This window comes from Pelecanus crispus, chromosome 12, assembly GCF_030463565.1.
Source record: "Pelecanus crispus isolate bPelCri1 chromosome 12, bPelCri1.pri, whole genome shotgun sequence".
NCBI classification, from domain to species: domain Eukaryota; kingdom Metazoa; phylum Chordata; class Aves; order Pelecaniformes; family Pelecanidae; genus Pelecanus; species Pelecanus crispus.
The window spans coordinates 1,123,831-1,144,385 of record NC_134654.1 but is presented as its reverse complement, the minus strand read 5'-3'; the positions used below and the strand labels follow the sequence as shown (position 1 = coordinate 1,144,385).

Sequence of the window (20,555 nt, the reverse complement as noted above, 5' to 3'; positions counted from 1 at the left end):
AGGATCTCGCTGCCAAGACACTAGCACAGACTGTGCTATAGCTATATATGGTGCTTCACAGAGAGAATGAAAAGATGGGCCTGTGCCCAAGGATTGCCTGATGATGGTATGGCAGGAGGTCCCTGGAAAATCTCTGCCTGTGTTATCTCAAATCCTGCTCCATGCTTCCAGTCTCAGTGGGACCACCTCAGGCTGAAAGAGCTGTGTGTCGTCTCGGGGTCGTGGCTAGTTTCTCCCATAGAAAGCCAGGAGACAAGAATCTTCTTTTTACCATCCTCCCTGTGGCTTTCCCAACTAAGTGTGAAGCTCTGTTTGTAAGAAGCAAACTTCTGCTCATCAGGTGCAACTTATTTTCTGCTACACTTTGCATTTTGGTTTGGGGTTGTTTTTATTTTTCATTCTTTTGGGGTGTATGGTCTGCAGTGGATTTACAGCCTATTCATTTCAGCCTAGTGTGTGGGAGTTTTGGAGGTGCTCAAATGTTGGGCTTTTCCTAAAGCTCCAGAAGTGCAGAAGATATTTTTGGTAGGTGACTACCTAGCCCAAGATACCTAATACAGACCTGTCTGGGGGCTTTTTTAGAGCTTGTTTAGCGTCTGTCTGTGAATTAGATAATCCTTACAGACTTATCCTATGCATAACTCAGAACCAAGACATCCTAAATCATTAGCTATAGCCATGACTTTCAGAAAATCCCTGATGATGGACTGACTACAGCTCCAAATCCCAGTGGGTAGTGAGTGCTGACATAGTAATGTAGACAGCTAATTTACAGATATGCATTTGTCACATACATGCTGTGTGTTCCGACACCTCTCCGCACAGTCTTTCACTGGAGAGCTTTCTGTGAGAAGAGTCTGAATTCTGACTGTTATCTCCTTTTGCAGGAAAAATCAGCCAAATGGGCAGGAACCCCTCAAGAGGCAGGGATCAGCCACAAGCAAAACACCTGTCCTGACACCTCAGGCCATCAAACACATATGGGTTCGGACAGCATTGATTGAGAAAGTGCTCGACAAGATTGTGCAGTATATTGTTGATAACTGCAGGTAAGGAAAGAATCAGAAGCGCAGGGATTTGTTGGACCGATGTGTTTAGGTGCCTGCAACAAGGGATTTAATCAAAAGTCTTCTTCAAACTTCTGGGATGCAGACTTCTGGTAAGAAGAAAACCAGATACTCGGACATTTAGAAGAAACTGTACTTTTATTTTGAATCATTGACGTGTCTCAGACTTACAAAAAATGTTAACAGCCATACAGCTTTCCAGAAATCACCTAAAAAACTAACTTGCAGTTTAGTAAGGACTTATTTTATTTTTTTCTAAAGTTGGCAATATTGAACAGTGCTACCATAAAGAGTAATGCATTTAGAAGCATGCAAAGCCCTGATCTTTTCCACTCACTTAGGCACCTTAGGTTTCAGTAGATACTAGATGCCCAAATTCATTAGACCCAGACCTCAGCAACCTAGTGCAATAGAAATGTCTTCTAATAGGTCAGGAATGCTTAATTCACTTACATTAGTTAAAAATAATCGTTTGGAACTTCAGGATGTCAGGGAAGAAAATGCCCTTTGTATATAAAAGAAGAGGAAATGAATTTACAACAGGAGGAGTTAATGATATAAACCATTAGGGCTGTGAAAAAAGTGGTTTTAATCATGTTTCCTTTTTAGAAAATTCAGGTTTTGTGTAAAGTGAATCTTCCCTTGCAAAACCAGAGAAGAGCATCAATGCTTTATGGATGTAATCCACAGGGACTCTTTAAGAGGAAGAGACAAGTCTCTGTTCTGTGACATATTCTATCATCACTGCCTACTGTTGAGCATTAGCTTTGGTTTCCCAAGAGGGGGGTCTTAACTCTACCTTTTGTGCCTTCCTACCCTCCCATAACTGATAAAGAAGAATTAAGGGGCACACTGGGGACAGTTTCCCATAAGAGGAGGAAGGTAGGAACCACAAAGCTTGATATGGTCCCAGAAGAGTACGTCTGTACCCACGGCCATTGCAATTTGTTCGCAGTGGTGCTCTTGTAATTCTGCACTGGGGGACGCATTCTTGGCTGTCCAAAGCTTATGGGTCTGAACAAGGAAGAGAGCTAGGGCAGAGGAACTTATTCTCACAGTATTTTCCAAGTTTGCATTACTGTTTTCTTTGTCATCAGCTTTATTTTCATGATCTATCTTGCCACTAAAAAGAGAGAATGGAAGAAAGGTCTTTGTGCTGTTCAAAGAAAACTGTTGCTCTGGGATATCTAATGCCAGTTTGTTTTAAGAGCTGTGTGCAGAAGAGACAGTGGGAGGGTTGGCTGTGTCCCAGAGACACAGCTAATGAAAGCATTTTAGTCCAGTGTATCAATATGTCTGCTGATACGTGGATACAAGGGGTTTTTAATGACTTTTTCCACATAATTCACCTGGAGACATGACAAGAGAGTTCAGTCTCGATTGTTGTATTGTAGATGTTCATCTTACTGCTGTCTCCATCCTTTCAAATGAGTTAGGATCAGGTCCTTAATTGCAGGTGCGTGATTTTGAGAACCTGACTTAGTGAATAAAACGAACCTCTTCATAAGGCTTGTTCTCATGCATTTTTGTGACATTACTGCTCAAATGCTCCATGTTTAAGTCCTTCAGCTCATCTGTTCTTGAGGAAGAGAAGATGGTTTAGAGTTTGAGCCCCATCTAGTGGAAGAGACAACAGAAGAGAATGACAGTCAAGAAATTTAGGTGTTTCGATTTTCTGGCTATGTGGTTTTGTAAGTCAGCTTTGCCTGCTGTGTTGGGAAGACTTTGGGGTCATTGCAAGAGCTACTATTTGTAGTAGCTCATTGTTCTTGACAGTGTTTCAAGATTATTCCTCACAGATGGAAGAGTTGTTTAAGAATGTGTGGATCTCTTGGTCTCTGTGGAAAACTGACAAAATTGCTTGCAGAGAGTTATTGTTTGTGTCCATATTGCATCAGTGCTCAAAGCCCCAAATCAAATATACTGGGTAAACACATTTAGCAAAAGGCAAGTTCCTGCCCCTCGAGAGCTCGGTTCAAAAACAGATGAAGCAGAATGAGCATACTGAGAGGAGGCAACTTCCCTGAGATTCCACAGCTGATCAGGGGCAGAATATGGATCCAAAGTAGGGGTGGTGGTCATCTTGTTAAATATAGAAGGCTGGAGTGCAGGTTTATTGAACTGGTTGTTCTAGGCCCCCTTTATGCTCTGTGGAGATCTAGTTAATGTTACTGATACAGTTTAGGAAATCATCTAATTCTAAAGCAGATGTCTAAAATAGGACAAAATAATTTCTCTATAGCTTTCCTAGGATATATTTTAATGACCTTTAAAAATAGTTTAGGACACACCATGTTGTAAAAGCCTTCTTTACCTGCAAACCCAACACAACATTCCTTCTTTATGAGATCACTAGGTAAGCCAGTCAAGCTCCATTAGAGCTTTTAGAGGGGATGCATGCATCGGTGATTTCTAGGTAATCCTAGCAACTGTTTTTCCTCTACCTGTCAGGTTCGGAAAATATATGGGGTTTGGATCCCTTTGGTCCTGTCTCTGGCTGTTTAGATACACAGTTTTCCTATTGGCCCATTGCACGAGAGAGTGTGTTTGATAATCGCAGCAAAATTATGTTGCTGGAATTCTGTGTTGGAACTGTAAAACCAAGCTTTGAAAACGTGTTCTGCTTCACTATGTGTGCAGCACTCCGGGTGTGCAGCTTAGATCCTGTTTTCAGCCTTGGTAAAACTCTTAGAAACCTAAACTCTTAAAACTTCCCTTCTATATAGGTAATTTAATTGTCTGAATTTGCTCTTGAAATGGTTGTTTGGCCTCAGTTTTTATTAAGTATGAAGTCTGACCTGGAATGTGACTTCAGCAGTTGTGCTTCCCCCTGCACACGCAGTCGACCTCCACTGGACTCCCGGGGGGCCCACAGCAAACGCTGAAGGAATTGTCAGGTTAATAGCAGCCTGTCCAGCTTCTCTGCCCTTACCTCTTTTGCTTCCTTTGGCATACTTTCTGGTAAGCAGTAACGTGTGCTATTTTAAAAGTCAGTGGACTCATGCTACTAGGAGGTATAAGAGCTTTTAAAAATAACAGCCAGTGTTTTTAACTGGACTCTGATCTTTTATTCCCAGTAAATATTACGAAAAAGAAGCTTTACTGGCAGATCCTGTATGTGGCCCAGTACTGGCTTCTCTCCTAGGTAAGTTCTTGCAAAGTTACTTCTTACGCAAAAGAAAATAAATTGTTTCTTAAAACATTTTGTATTATGATAGTGTTACAAAAGGTGATTTTTCTCTCTAGCATGTAGTTAATTTATAATAGAGCAATCTAGAAGATGTTGGTTTGTTGTTTACAAGACCAGTCGTCTGTTTTATTATTAATTATCGGTTAGATCAGAGAACAGAATGGGAATCGCTTTTCACTGAATGCTTGCTAGCAAATTGTAACTGCTAATGCTGCTATGGCAGGGTATCGTGTCCTACAGGAATATTTTTATACAGCCCTAGATAATAGGACCTGATATGTTATTGCATGTATTGTCTATTTTATGGGCTGATCCTGTAGGATTATTAAGTGATTGTTAATATTCACTTGGCTTGAGAAGGAAATCTCACTTTCAGTACTTGGCCAACAGGATAAGACGAAGTATGTTTCTGAACAGACTCAGGTGATTTCTCCCTTGGGCTCTTTTCTTAGTTGGACCATGTGCTCTGGAGTACACCAAGCTAAAAACAGCTGATCACTATTGGACAGACCCTTCAGCAGATGAGCTTGTGCAGCGACACCGGATTCATGGAGTACACGGCCGCCAAGACTCTCCTTCAAAGCGCCCAGCCCTGGGAGTAGGTATTTACTGTGTAGCTATTCCTGAGTCAAGGCACAGGTTAACAATAAAAACAACCCCAGGAGAGCGAGATCTGAATTTAGAACAACCTTTCTTTTCTCTTCTGTAATGGAGCCTTTATCACAGATTAAAAGGCCATTTGGGCCCAAATGTCCTCTTTACCCGTATGTAGAAAAGTTTGAGATCCAGGACTAAATTCTGTGGCTTTTGATCAGACTTGTGATCAGACCAGGTAGTTCACAAGAAATTATGAGCTGCCTTGGTCGGGGTGAGTAGGAGGCCAGGTCATTTCCCTGCAAGGTCTCCTGGCTCCAGAAAGAAGTTCCACTCTACAGAGATGGGTCTAAATGGAACTGTTCCTGTTTTATCGGCCTGCCGGTACAGTCATTCCCATCCTACCTGATCTGCCTTGACTGTGTTTGTGTGTGTGCTAGATCCGGAAACGACATTCAAGTGGGAGCACCTCAGAAGATCGCTTTGCTGCTTCGGCAAGAGAGTATGTGGAGTCTTTGCACCAGAATTCCCGAACACACCTCTTGTATGGGAAAAACAACGTCTTAGTCCAGCCGGTGAGTACACTGAGTTTTGGGCCAATACACACAGCTGCTGCTTGGCTGTGACTTGAGAAGTCAGTAGCATAGGTAAGAATATAACCTAGGTTTGTCAAGTACTGGCTTAATGTCTTGTCCTCAGGACAGTGCTGCCTTCCCACTTGACTCTATTATGCTGAGATAGATTAAGACGTGACGAATGCTTTCACTGCCTGACCAATGTGAACTGTGGAGGGGGCATATGGGTAGGAACAGACGTACCAGACTGTATTTCATAAACCCAGTGACTGTACTGTGTTTTTTCCCCTCTTTCTAATACCAACATTAAATACCGGTTCTTTCGGTGTTAAGGTTTCCTTCAGCAGTTCCTAGATAATGCACTGCTCTGGAACTTGTGGGGCACAGGAAGACTGGAATATGACAATTACAGTTGAACACTTGAGTCACGCGGATTGTCTGTTTCTTGCTTCTGTGAACAGAAAGACGACTTGGAGGCAATTCCTGGGTATCTCTCCCTTCATCAGTCAGCAGATAGTTTGACTTTAAAATGGACTCCAAATCAGCTGATGAATGGAACCCTTGGAGATTCAGAGCTGGAGAAAAGGTAGTCATTGCATTCAGGAAAAGATTGGAAGCATTCATGGTTTTTATTTCTTGTACACTTGGCAATATGACCTAAGTGTCATGAGGCTGATTTAACTGAAGGGCTTCTGAATAGTGCATAAGTTAAGGTGCCAGGCAGCTTGGGTTCTGTTCCTGTTTTGCCACAGATTAAGCAACTTTCCAAAGGTCCTATAATGCACTTGGATATAAGGCCTTTTCAGAAGGAAAACAAAAGCCTGCTTTTCCAGGTGTTTGGGAGGAAAGGCTCAACACTACCTTCCATCATTACAGTTCTAGTACCTCCCTTCAGACAGTCACAAATCACTTTGCAAGCATGGCTAATTTCAGCCTCAGAAAAAAAGACCTGCAATGTCTCTGTCTTTCGTTAGATCAATTATTCATGTAATTTGGCATTCTGCTTCAGTGGAAAGACAGGTAAAGTCTCGAACCAGGCAGGTATATTTCCTCAGGGAGTGCTTCCTTCAACCTCAGAACAGTGCTCTTGAATGCTTAATCTACTCCATTCTTTTTCTAAAACTTCATGTGTATTTTTTAATAGAACATTAGTGAAGCCCTCTACCCTTGCTTTTATTGCTAAACTCTGTCGAGGTTCTTCTCGGAAGGGTTCAGAGCTGTTTCCAGTGTTTAATCTGTAAGCTGGAGCCCCAATGGATTTACATGCTGCTGCCCATAAATCACATGTGCAAGGCAGAACAGAACCCGGCTGTCCTGAACCCAGCTGCAAGACCATCATGAAGCCTGTGCCCCAGGCATTTTAATCTCAGCCAGAACATTGTTGTAACCTGGTGTGGGGCGGTGGTGGGGAGGGGAGGTGAAGAGGGAAAGGGAGGTTATGGAAAGGCTGGTGCCAGATGTATCCACTGTGGAGAACTAGTTCCTTTGCCTTTTACTTGACTATTAATTTGCCTTAATTGACCAAATTTACTAAGCAGTTATTAACTTAGCAGAGTCTTTTTATTGGGTGCTTGGAACCGCAAGCACTCCTGAATATGGGGGGGGAAAAAAAAATGTTTCCTGCACTTTTTCCTTCCCTATTAGTGTTTACTGGGACTACGCATTAATAGTGCCACTCAGCCAGATCGTCTGCATTCACTGCCATCAGCAACGTAAGCATAAACCTTCTTCTCGTGGGGGTGCTCCCAAAGCCCCTTTCTGCCAGGTGAATGTTATTGCTGCTAATGCTGCTACCATTTTATATGGTGCCTGTTAGGGGTTTATTGCAAAAGGAAGCAGACCATTTTTCTTCTTCAGATGTCTTCACTGAAAGGCCTGGTAAGAACTCCTCTGCCTACCACTGCTCCAGTTGTCAATTGCTTTCTATGTTCTTTGTTTTTTTCTGTGTGCTTTGTTTTTTCTGAGTCATCTGTGCAGAACAGCACTTACGGGACCTGTCAGCGGCAGGTATTAAACATAGAAGCTTTGGCTCTATTAAGCATGATCCTCCATCCATTGACCATTGCAAGAAAGGAGAGGGGGGTGAAAAAGCAGGTCTGTCAGCCACGTCTGTAGTGGGATCATCAACCTGTAGAAGGGCAGTGCATGTAACCAGAGCCACCTTCTGCCACCCTCTGACCATCCTGTTCTCAGCAGCCCATTCTGCTCAGTGTAGGGAGAGGAATCTGGAACAAAGCGCCTCTCCCACTGCTTTTCCTTACCACAAGCTTTAAGTCAAAATCACAGAGCAAAGACAACATTTAGAAATTTTATTTGGAGTCAGATTTGAGTTACGGTTGGACTGAAGGACCCTTTGAACCAAGAGCCTTTTTATGTGTATTGCTTTAGAATACATACGCAGGAGAGCCACTTGAATGATCACTTTTCCTCCCTCAGTGTCATTAACACTTCTAACTAGTTACGGACATATGGGGATGAGTGTTAAAATCTAGAATCCTAGCTGGCAGAGGATGACAATTGCAACGTTAGTTCAGGTGCATTTGTCTCACTTCAGTCAGCTTCCCCAGGACACTTTGTGCCTGTCCAGTATTTCACCGACTGGTCAGATGCATCACCGCTCTGCATTGTGGCAGTTCTGTAGGAAAAGGGGAATACAGTGACAGAAGTGAAACATGACAGCCTTTGTTGTTCTTCACTGAGAAAAGTGTTTCGGTAACAGGTGCCAGGTGTATACGCAACATGATTTTTGTTGTGTGCATGAGATGACAGGCACTTGGCGGTCCTACCACAGCACCTAGCTACCAGCCGAACTTGCACAGCCATGCTGCGGAACACGTCCTGCCCTTAGAGATCCCCCCTCTAGCCAGGTGGCTCCAGACGCCTCATTCATTCAGTTTTGGAAAAGGAAATTAAGAACCTAACTCACTTATGATCTTTTGAAAATTGTACAAGATGCAGATTATTATGCTTAAAAGAGTACCCAGAGCCTAGGGTGGTTTTCCTTATTTGTGCTAAATTTGTAGTGACAGTGAAGATAGATGAGAAAAATTTACAACAGGGAATGCGACATGCTAATTCTCCCGAGAGTAAAGCTGACAGCCTCTGGTTATATCCATTAGGTTGGTTTCCATTCTAAATTGTGTGTCCTTTGTCAAGTTATGTCATACACCAGAGACTTAGTTTACTTATTCCTTTATTACATTAGTGTTCAGAATCACTTTAAATGTTTCTGCATGAGGCCTGTCATAGCTTGATTGTATCTTGAGTGTCTTTAGGACTAAAGGACTGAGATCATCCCTAGATCACACTGTGAGTTACAGAGGTTTATTTATCTGCTTAGAGGTGATCGCAAATAAAATTTACTTAGAAGGTAAGAGCAAAAAATAGAGGTTCCGATATAACAGTGTGGTCTCCCCTTGTCCTCCTTTGCAGCAGAAACCAGATGGACATTAGTCTTGGTGAGTCAGGATGGAACTCAGAGACCTCCGCTGCACTTCCCCCAAGGAGGTCACCTCCTCGCGTTTCTTTCCTGTCTGGAAAATGGTCTTCTGCCTCGTGGTCAGCTGGAACCGCCACTTTGGTCCCAACAGGGCAAGGTACTGCCTTTTCTGATGAGCTGCTTGTAGTAGGTACAGCTGCTCTTAATGTCTTTGTTCAACCAGCATCCTGCTTCACAGAGTCTGGGCATTGATTTCCAGCTGCTTTATAGTTAAGTGGGAGGCAAAATAACTCCATTTAGTCCAATTTGATTCTTGTACAGATAGTCTATAAAAATTGTTCATACCTTCATTACCCCATTGAGCACTGAACTGGAATCTGCTATTGTATTAAAATATGAACCCAAATGACAGGGACCGAGACTCAAATGGACGGGGACATAGTTGCTGTCAGAGGCTTGGATTATTGAAGAAGCTGGTGCCCAGCTCCCATGGATTACAAGAAAAAGCTGTGTGTTAAGTGCACAGAAAAGTTGTGCTAAGTACCCCTGAACCACCTGCTATATATGGTTCTGCTGTTGTTTTCTCCCTCACCTCCTCCCAACGCTGAAAGTTTAGTTTTAAGATTTAAGATGCCAAAGGTCTGAAGTACTTAGTTTGTTGTGCTCTGTTAGTCATTTGTAGCTGAAGGTATGGAACCATTATTTTCTCTAGGGTAAGGTATTTCCAAAGCTTCGAAAACGGAACAGCAACAAATCAGTGGACCTAGAGGAAATGCCAGCTGAAGACACTTCCACAGACTATGTGTTCAGAATTATTTATCCAGGACACAAGCATGATAATAGTAAGTGCCTTTGTTCTGCTTTGTTAAAAAACCAAACAAAAAACCCAAACAAACAAAACAAACCAAAACCTAAGAAAACCCTGAAATAATATCCTGGGAAGAAACTGAACGTAACAGACAAGCCAGGTTTTTTTGGGGGGAACCCTATCACAAAATTTCATTGTGTAATAATTGTGATCAACAGATACAGCTTACTGTAGGGTTCCTTAATGCGGTGAAACTTGTTATCTTAGTGGCAATGGAGTTGAGGTGGGGAATCTTATTTATATTTACTCTGTGTTTTGCAGAGGAAGTTTTCAAAATACTCCCCTGGGCTTGCAAACTGAGACTAAAAGTAAAAAGATTGCTTGACTAGCCAAGAGCAGTTTTGCTCCTGAAGTGAGGATTTTGTTATTGGCCACGCTGCTTGCTCATAATGTTGTTATTAGAAAAAAAAAAAAAAACAAACAACTCTTAAAGTACCCCAAGAACTCCCTGGGCTAAGTTTTCCTGGCTTGGAAGCAAGAACTTAACAATGGATAAATAAAGGCTCTTCCAAGGAAACTAAATGAATTCCCAACCACCAAACCACCTCATGTCATCAGTGAATACAAATTCCTTACATGCAAGAAGGCATTTGAGCTAGTTCTCGAACAGCATGTTTGGTTTTATTCCCCTTGGCAAAGCAGCAAGAATTTCCCAGGAAGATCAGACCCTAAAGTTTACAGGGGATTTGGATTTACTGCTCATATTGGGATTTACTGCAGCTGAAAGAGCAGAAATCTCAGCTGAACCCTCCTTACCCCAGGGAACTGAACCACACTGTGGCCATGCTTTATTAGGGCTTCTGGGTTTGCACAGGTAAGTTCATGCACTCACCAGCAAAAGCATGCTCTGCCTTTGCCTGAATCAAGGGGATGGCAGATTCTGTGGGCACATTGCGCACAGACCTGTCTGAGTGCAAGACAGAGCGAGCTGGCTCCTGCCTCGGGCTTCCTGAGGAGGAGGCCTATACCTTGCATGTTTGCAGTGCCAGACAGAGCTGGGGAGCAGCATGTTTGCTCTCCACATGCACCTGGCACAGGTTTCGGAGTGGAAGAGAGGAAAAGCATTGATAAGGGCGTGGCGAAGGAGAGAAGCTAGTTGGCGCCTAGAATTCCCATGGAGTTTTGCTAAAAAGCGTGCTCACCTACTGCAGGCTGGCATTGGGACCTTTCTCCATAGCCATGATGTGATGTGTGCTCTGAGAACACAGCCTGTGCACAGTCAAAAGCTGGCCTGCGTTTGGTGGAGCATGCTTTTTTTCCTGTAAGAAACTCACTTTTCATACCCATTTACAGGAGCTTGTGCCTTCAAGAAGAGGGCAAGATTCAAGTCCTTTGTCTTTGCTGAACGTGTCCTTTTGAGCTTTCCCGCAGAATCAAGTTCTCTCTTCTTATGCTCCTCTTTCACTATTTTCTTTGAGCAGTAACTATTAACTACCACCACTTAGCTGCCAGCCGCTCTGCCTCTGTTGACGATGATGAGGAGGAGGAAGATAAGCTACACGCAATGCTATCAATGATCTGCTCTCGGAACCTCACAGCTCCTAATAGGATGAAAGGTTTTTATCCTCCTCCCCCTGTGTCCCAGAGCTCTATTGCAGCTCATTCCACTGATGCATACAACAGTGTTGGCATTATTACAGGGAAAAACATTTCATTCATGCCGTGAGATCTGGAGATTAAGCTCACTGTGCAGAGAGGCTGGGAATATGCTCACAACTTGCACGAAGTGGAAACAACAGCATCTTCCCTCTCCTTTGAGTGTGCGTGCTGCTGAACAGACAAACCTTCTCTCCTTCCGGAGGCTTCCTGCCCCACCTTCATAAAAGCGGGACACTAGAGCATGTTCTTGCAAGAGAAGGAGGGAGTGTAACAGGGTTTCTATTCTCCCTCCGGGAGTTAGTCGTGTACAGCGTAACAGACTGGGGAGGGCAGCCTTGTATAGGAAGGATCAGAGGTGAACTGTTGCAGCAGTAGTCGTGATGTGCTGGGCAAAGTCCGGAAAGGGAGTGTGCCTGTGTAGACAGAATAGGGCAGAAGTGTAGCGAGTTGCAATTTCAGCCCAGGGATGGCTCAAGTATGCATGCTCCCACACTTTGGATACCTCTGTGAGGTAGCAGAAGCGAGCAGAGAAGATTGTATGGAGATGCGATGCCTTCCTGTGGTCGGGTGCTTTCATTCCGCTTCTTGCATTCATAGGCTAGGTGGGTTTCAGATGATCAGCTGCAAGACTCTCCACCCTCCAAAAATTTGTCTAATTCTTTTCCTAAAGAATTCATAACAGGTGTATTAACTTGGTATTCTCAAGAAGCATATGTATTAGCAAGCATTCAGGATCTAGTAGCATAGTTCTGGGGGGCTGAGAAGTCCTTGCTTCCTCAAAGGAGGAAGCTGAGTGGTGTACAAAATAATCTGTTCCCCAGGCCAACCCCCTCCTGCACCGCTTGGATTCTACGGCTAGCTTCTCCGCTAGTTCGTGTGAAATCTCTCCCCCTCTAGGCTTACCAGTTACTGCACAGCTTCCATACTGCCAGACTTTTGGCCTTGATACCTCGAGTGCATGTGCCAAATCTGGCATGCTCCTGTTATAATCAAAACAACAGCCTCCACCTCTTCCTAGTAACAGGAGTGTATCAGCAAGAACAGAATCTTCTCTGTTACCAGGCTGTAAAGTAGCTGTCAAAAGCTTGACATCCACAGAGGAAGTAGGAAGGAGAGCAACTGCTTGCAAGTTTGGCTCTTGTCTATATTTTTGATTTGTTACGTTAGCATGAACATGCTTTTTCTGGTACTTCTCTCTTCCTAAGAAAAACACAATGTATCTTGACTTCAGATAAGACGCTCATACCTTTAAAGAGTGGAGCAATGATTTTGGTTCCAAATGGATGTTAGCCCTGGACTGACTGTAGGATACAGTAATTGCCCGGCATCTCTGTATAGTGCTTAAGTCCTGTTTGGATAGATATGAACGAGTTCAAGGAGGTCCTCCTCACTTCTTGCAGCCTGCCCACACGCTTGTGCCAAGGTAGTAGCCCCTAGAAACCAATAAAGCCCAGCCCAAGTTAATAAAGAGTTCTAGGAAGGTATGGATGGAAGGAAACTGCAAAAATGCAGTGTTCCCCTTGAAAAAAGATACTGTTTCAGGAAGTTTCTGTGTCTTAACTCATCATGTCTGGATATGGGTGACAACAGAAAGGGAGAAGGTCTAACACTGCCACATAGCCGTGTTAAGAGGCTAACGCTGTGGCCTAAAGCATAAGAAACACAATTTAATCTTTAGTCAGGTGATGGAAATTTTAAGTTATCCCGCTAGAACGGCTGTCAGATACCCACTTTTGCTTATTTTATCTTGAAGGTAATTGGTAGAGTTAGGAATATGTCTGCTGTTGGAGTAGCGATTCTTGAACTAGATTGGACTGGCTGTTGTCTCTCCAGCAGCACCCCTTTTACATAATGACAACACTGTTGTAGCAGGTTTGCTAGCCATTTGCTTTTACATTTTGCAACATGCTCGACTTTTGCATGTAGCTGAAGTTACAGAAAACACCACTACAATTAAATAAAAGATGCTGTTCACTCTAATTCTTCACTAATTCAGGTACCTTTCATCTGAATCTTTAGGTTCTGTGGGGTTCTTTCCTTGTTTCTCTAAAAGATAAAATAAAAAATTAAAACTGAAAAACCCACTTTTCTTGTCTGTAGAGGGGAGGCAAAAAATAATGATCTAAAAATGTTTGTCCAATGGTTTTTATTTGAACCCAATAAGAAGCTGCAATAAATACTGGGTCATTCAGCTCCTTCCTGAAGAATTAAGGTGAAGAGCATTTTTGCATCACATTTTGTTTTGTGAAATGAAATACACATGACTGCTTCCGCATGAGCCTGTGCTTTTTCTGTTTACAAATGTTTTTACTCCACTCCTTCCTCACCTATGCCCACTTTCTGATAGGCACTACTAAAATGCTTTATGCTACCTTGATTTAAAATGCATGAGATGGTTTGGAATTGCCCCTACCACCACCCAACAAATGTATGTTTTAAAAGCACGGCCCAGGGGACTGGATTTTGCTTACAAATGTTAATTTAGTGACATACAGTATTATGGCATTTGCCTTAATTTTAATCATGGGTGAGCTGAAAGGCCAGTTATTTATTATAAAACAAAAAACCCACGAGCTCAAATGCCCGCTGGGAAAGCTGAGGAGCTGAAGCCAAGCTTTTCTGAAGGCAACTGGTGATTTTTTGGGATTGCCTTCCTGAAGCTGGTTAAAAAGGCAAATAGATTTGGAGGAGCAGGAATAACTCACGAAGCTGCACTGTACTGTTGGATCACATTTTCCTGCAGAGTATCCTACTTCTATAAACATAGTGTTGACATTAGTAGGACTTGAACTGTCCTTCTGTGCTAATATTTTAGGATCTGGTTCTGAGGGGGAAAGAAGCATCTTCTGAAAACAACTGAATCCGTTTGTCTTAATTTCTTTTGTGCTCAAACTTTCACCCTAGCTGGACTAGCAGTTACATGGCTGATTCCAGGAACTGCAAAATGAAATTCTGAGACCTGAATTAAAATAAAAGGTCAGGTTAGATGATCTCTTCTGGCCATGAGTAACGTTACCATAGCGTTACACAAGAACCAGTTTCAGTCGTTACTGCAGCACCCTTTTCTCTATTCTCTTGAAACATAAACTGTGATGTGCATGGGCAAGAAAGGGGGAAATGGTGAAGGGATCTGACTTCATGGGAAGTGACCGTGCACAGCATGCAGCTGGTTTAGATGTGCCGAGAGCAGTATTTCTGAGGTCACGAGGATGGTGCTCTCCCCTTTTTGGAATCAAGGTTCTGAGCCTGCTGAGAAATAAAGCATGAAGCCATCAGGATGCACAGAAGGATGAAGGGGAAACAAGAAAAAAGGTTGATGGCCTGCTCTTTTGTTTGGTTTTTTCCCTAGACACCAGTGAAATGATAGAGATGCAAGGCTTTGGGGCAAACTTGCTTTCGTGGCAGCTGGAGCACTGCAGCCAAGGCTCCTCGTGCGTCTCCTGTTCAACGGGCAGCTCTCCCTACGATATACCCAGCTGTTGCAACTGCATCCATGACAGGTAAGCAAGTTATGCAGAGAGCTTACCCGGGAGACTTTGTGCATGCCACGCTTAAAGCAGGAGGGTTTTATTGGTTGCAGTGCCAGAGACAGAGAGTAACAATTTTCAAGTAGTTTCTGACATAAAAAGATAAGAGTTATACAGCAAGAAATTTAGTTTATTAAAACTAACCTGTTAAACTACTCTCGAGTCACATTTTGATAGAAAAATTGCATCTAGTTCTTTTGTCTAGTTTAATGTAATTCAGCTCTGGAAGTGTTTTCTTTAACAAGTCATTAACAATTACAATGAAGGGCAACAATTCATCCAATTTGACAAGGGCCTTTACAACGCACCTGCAGCGGTTGTAGCTAAATGTGCCAGGTGAATCTGTCTGGGGCCAAAATGCTGGTGGGGAAAATGCTCTGAAAAGTGTAATTTGTCATTATTGTTGTCCTTTAACTAAATAAATCTTGGGGAAAAGAGAGAAAGAATTGCTATGTGTAGGTCACAGGGATCCGTATAAAATTCATGATGGTCTCTGTCCTCATGACCTGTCATGTTCCTGTTAACGTGTCTCCACAGAACTCCATTAAAGATGTTGTGCGAAAGCATGAAGAGGCAAATAGTTTCCAGAGCCTTTTATGGATGTAAGTGAAGCTCCTTATATCCTGCCTTTGGGGTATCCGTATGCTTATCTAAAAAACATGCGGTGTTTGTTTTAGAAAGCAGTCCAAACCCAAATTGATTGTTGTGAGTCAGATCACCTCAGGGCAGTAGGGTGGACGTGACTCAAGTATCATAGCTTCATAATTCCATTTTTTGTGGGTTTTGCATATAGCAGTGGGCAAACTGATGCCGAGTGAAGACAGAATGTAGTTTTACATTGCAGTGGAATACTCTACTTGGATTTTACTAGTCTGTGTAAGATTTATTTAATCTCTGGCTCTGTTGCAATTCTTCATTCTTACACAGTACAATGCGAGTTTAGTTCATACAGGATTATTAGTGGCAGGTTTAAAATGTCACAGCTTCATCTTCAAAAAAGGGCTGCTGACGTTAGGTAGATTGCTCATTTATTAAAGCTGACCCTCTGCCCCAACCACAGGGCTTGCCTACTGCCGCCATTTGTCAACAGTGCGAACGCATCTGTCTGCCCTCGTGAACCACACCATTATCCCACCTGACAAACCCTCCAGTGCTGCAGGAGGCCTGACTAAAGAGGTCTGGAGCAAGTATCAGAAGGACAAGAAGGTAAGTGACAGAATACCCTTATGATCATTAATTAAACTAGCTCCCATACACCGCTGCGCTGAGCATGGTATCCCTTAGAACTGGCCCCAGGAAGTATTAAAGGTGTTTTCCAGTCTTCACAGGATCACTTCTCTTTCTAGTGAGAGTGAGTCCATTCTTAAAATCTCTTTTATTCTTTGCCTCTCTGATGATGGCAAAGATATCAATTCACACCAAAGCAACCTATCTCATGACTCCTAGGCTCTTAAAAGTTAGATTATTTTCATGGGAGGCATGACAATTTATATTAGACTGCATTTGAGCTAGGGCCCTAAAGGCATGCATCAATTTGCAAAAAATTATTTAGTGCTGTGCATGCATTTCACTGTCTTTATACTTGTTATTAAGTGTATATGAGCATGCCTGAGGAAAATAAAGATGTATTACCTTCATACCTCTTTCTCCTGACTGCTGTAGAATTACAAGGAACTGGAATTACTAAGAAGAGTTTACTACGGTGGGGTACAGCATGAGATTCGAAAGGAAGTATGGCCATTCTTGTTAGGTCACTATAAATTCGGCATGGCCAAAAAGGAGATGGACCAGGTAAGCACAGCTTTCCGGGGATTTGAATTACGTTTGCGGAATAGGTTTTGTTTTCTGAATAGCAAGTGTTAGTCTTTATTATTGTTTAATATTCCTAAGGGAAAAATGCTACTGAGAACAGGAGTGGCACTTGTTAGTAGAGGGATTACGATATCATGTTATCGTGTCTGAAAATCACTGAAAGGGAGTTCTTTATTGAAGTCAGGAAACCTGCATTCAGCCTCTGCCCGTGACATGCGCTAGCCCTGAGCAAATCCTGTTTTCACAAATTTGTCACTTGTAAAATGGGGCGACGTTGATATTTGGATAGTAATTTGAGTCATCCCTCTTTTACATGGTGTGTTGGCTGAGTTATACTTCAAAATGCTTTTTGAAATAACTACTTTATCTACATGATACTGCAACTGCATGTGTGGAATTCTGTCGGCGCTGTGAACGGCCCAGATGTACCTTCTGAAGTGCACTTGGAGTTACTGTCTAGAGGCCAAAAATACCCAGAGGAGGGTTTCATTTGTACCTTCATTATGCTTTCGCTAGACTTAAATAAGACACGCCTCTGTAAAACACGAGGTGCAATTTCAGATGAGACATGATTCCTCTTAATATCTCCCATGCTGCTGCTGACATTGATCAGTGAATAATTGCCAAGGTTATGTCACAGCTTTATTTCGCAGTCTGAAGCTTGGCATTAAGTATATAGTTTCCATTAATGAAACCACAATTTGCCCATCTCCTAGTTATATTATCTCCCTTTGCTAATCTGTTCATAGCAATACCAACTTTTTACTTTGCTGAGCGCTTTCATTTGTTGTAATTACTGGGCAAGTGCCTTGATAATAAACCAGGCTGGTAACAAACAGATAGAGCCGGGCAAAACGGCAGTCAGTCAGTCATGCCTTCGTTCAGCTACGCTTATCGAACAGAAATTGGATGTGGTCCTAAGCCAGAGTGCTGAGAAAAATACAGCAATATTCCCATTCCTTACTCCTGTATGCTCTCCGTAAGCGTCTGCTAGGCTACGCCAGCCTTCATTTGACCCAGCGTAGCTGCTGTTATGAACGCCGCGTGGTGTTTTTATTGCAGTGCTGAGCCAAAGCTAATACATTACCCTCGGGTGATGCGTAACAGGCTCAGGTTCACACCGTAATGCAGCTGTAGAGCTGATCGTGTGCACAGCAAGAACTTCAGGCCTACTGTGCGGAGCAGATCAGGTCGTGTAAAGGTCTCCTGCAGTCCCTGGGCTCATACGCAGCGGGAGCACGTCTGCCATTACAAACCCCAACGCTGCCGCCAGCCTCGCTCCTTGACCGCAGAGGAAAGGGATGTTCTCCGCAGAGCCACAGGGCTACAGCAGGACGCTGCCCGATGGGCAAGGTCTGGATTGGTACGTTGGTAGAACATCGCTTTTTAACTGACATTAAGAATCACCCAAATGTTTGCTGAACTGTCTAGAACAGTAATGAGGTTTGCCCGGGAATATAATTAACACATTAATCTGCTTTTCTGTTAGTGTTATTACCAGGGAGGTAGCACTCATGCAGTAGCTGATCCTGTTGTGGATTAAATGGATAAGGAGTGGTTTATATATCAAAACATTTGGCATTTGCTAACTCCCAATTATTTGATATTCCAAGGGATAGTTTATATCCCTGTGAGCACCTGCAGATCAGAAGGATGGCCTGACCTAGAGCCTTGCAACAGAAAAATTAGCTATCTTGCAAACAGTGGGCACTTTATAAGCAGCATTCTTCTCACTAAAAAAAGCTACAGCAATTTGACTTGTTTTTCCTCGTACTAGTCTTTATAAACCCATTCTGAATGAGGATGGAGAAATATACCCCTCAACTGTTCAAACTGGGTCACAATCCAGACTCTTCACCCTGAATCCAGTCATCTTTATAAGTATTTATATTTAGATTTTCCGGCTATAGTGTGTACTTCAAGAATGTTCCACTGAGCACTGCTGAGGCAAATTCCTGCCCTCCCGTGGCATCAGCATCGGAAGAAGATGAAGGGCCTCAGAGGGCAGTAAGTCCTGCGGGTTGCCTCATCTCCTGAAGGCCAGGCAAACTGCCTCGGAAGAGAAGCAAATCTAGCTATCCAGCCAGGCCGATACATTGCCGTAGTCCTGCTGGAAAGTCTGTCTGTTCTACAAGGGGACTTGTTCAATCACCCCTTCCTTGCATACAGCACAAGCTGAAAAAGAAGTCCTCCTAGGGCACCATGTGGACTGGTTTCTTAGTTCTTACTGCCTTGATGAAAAAGTGAGGGTCCTTCAAACGCTTCTATGAATTTGGTTCAGAGCTGTAGCAGCCGTGATCTAGCTGAATTGCAGCACTTCCAGATGCAGTGCGAATTTATTACATTTGCCTTTGGTGCTCCATCTTTTTTTTTTTTTTTTTTTTAACCCTCAAATTTTCAAGAAATGTAGGCTATTGGAGGTTTCTTGCATAGATTGCCTTTCGCTGTCTCTGTTCTCCACAGGTATATGAACCATCAGATTTATGATCCATGCGTAGAAATAGAAGGTATGTCTGGAACTGAAAAAAGGACCCAGATACTTAGTTTTTAGTTTGGAGTGGGAGATCTGGAGCCACAACTCATGGATTCTGGCCCCAGCTTCAAAGGGCACACATGTGTACGCAGCTAGAACATAAGAGATTTGGCAAGAAGAGATAAATACTTGAGTCCATTTGTACGATAGAAATTACCGTAAATTCATAAAGGTATGTTGCAAGGTATAAAAGGTCTGATCTGCAGAATGCAAGCTCCTATAGGAAATTTTTTTCCCTCAGTTTGTACCATACTAACACAGGGGTGCTCCAAACCTTATGTGGAATTCTAATGAGCAACTCAACACCAGCAGTAAATAACAGTAATAACTGACTCCTTAAAGAAATATACTGTTGGAGTCTAAAGCTTACCATTGCATGTAAGAGTCGATTAAATGAATGACATGAAAATAGTCGTAACATTTGCACATATAGGAAACTTATCGTGTCCTTAACTGAAGTCCTCATGGGTGATTTATCGTCTTTGCCTTCTGATGATATTTTTGCAGTCATCCATCAGTATCTGGGGCACTCCCAAACACGGCTGTCCTCCAGCCTTCCACTAACTGTTGTATTTTATGATTTATGACTCGACAGCTACCTCAAGTGACAAATAGCCTCCAGCTCTTAGCAGGAATGCTCTGGTAGCAACTCCAGCCAGCAGAGTCCAGAGCCTGAAGCCAACTCGCAACTGTGGTTTCTCTTCAGCTCTTGACAAGTGACAGAGTAGTAAAATTACTACATGTCCCTTAATAGCTCAGGGGGGGGTTCTGCGTCTGTCTTGCAACAGAGGAAGCCAGCAGTGGCAAAAATCTGTTTCATTACTACGGGAACCAGAGTGGTTGGATCTGGCCATGCGCAGCGCAGCCACAAGACTGGGCTGTGGGAGCTGGGACTTCTGCTGTTCAGGAGTCTCTTCCAGCATCTAACTCTGTACAGGCTGATGTCTATAAACCTGTGACCTGGAATTCATAGAATTATAGAATGGTTTGGGTTGGAAGGGACCTTTAAAGGCCATCTAGTCCAACACCCCTGCAGGGAGCAGGGACATCTTCAATCAGCCCAGGGTGCTCAGAGCCCTGTCCAGCCTGACCTTGAATGTTTCCAGGGATGGGGCATCTCCCACCTCTCTGGGCAACCCGTTCCAGTGTTTCACCACCCTCATTGTAAAAAATTTCTTCCTTATACCTAGTCTAAATCTATCCTTTTTTAGTTTAAAACCATTACCCCTTGTCCTATTGCAACAGGCCCTGCTAAAAAGTTTGTCCTCATCTTTCTTATAAGCCCCCCTTTAAGTACTGGAAGGCCGCAATAAGGTCTCCCCGCAGCCTTCTCCTCTCCAGGCTGAACAAC

At 43.1% G+C, this 20,555-nt stretch overlaps 1 protein-coding gene across 2 annotated transcripts in view; it reads left to right on the top strand.

Moving 5' to 3' along the window:
• SGSM2 (small G protein signaling modulator 2) overlaps nucleotides 1–20,555 on the top strand; it is a 60,872-nt gene that overhangs the window by 30,786 nt on the left and 9,531 nt on the right. Inside the window, exons 4-16 of one of the 2 annotated variants that reach the window (XM_075719883.1) lie at nucleotides 888–1,049; nucleotides 4,145–4,212; nucleotides 4,710–4,855; nucleotides 5,292–5,426; nucleotides 5,888–6,012; nucleotides 7,071–7,138; nucleotides 8,862–9,022; nucleotides 9,578–9,707; nucleotides 11,155–11,289; nucleotides 14,682–14,832; nucleotides 15,397–15,461; nucleotides 15,920–16,065; nucleotides 16,522–16,650. In XM_075719883.1, the coding sequence (XP_075575998.1) occupies nucleotides 888–1,049; nucleotides 4,145–4,212; nucleotides 4,710–4,855; nucleotides 5,292–5,426; nucleotides 5,888–6,012; nucleotides 7,071–7,138; nucleotides 8,862–9,022; nucleotides 9,578–9,707; nucleotides 11,155–11,289; nucleotides 14,682–14,832; nucleotides 15,397–15,461; nucleotides 15,920–16,065; nucleotides 16,522–16,650 (1,621 nt within the window). The remainder of the gene's footprint in view (nucleotides 1–887; nucleotides 1,050–4,144; nucleotides 4,213–4,709; nucleotides 4,856–5,291; nucleotides 5,427–5,887; nucleotides 6,013–7,070; nucleotides 7,139–8,861; nucleotides 9,023–9,577; nucleotides 9,708–11,154; nucleotides 11,290–14,681; nucleotides 14,833–15,396; nucleotides 15,462–15,919; nucleotides 16,066–16,521; nucleotides 16,651–20,555) is intronic. The other variant, XM_075719885.1, reaches the window with a different exon arrangement.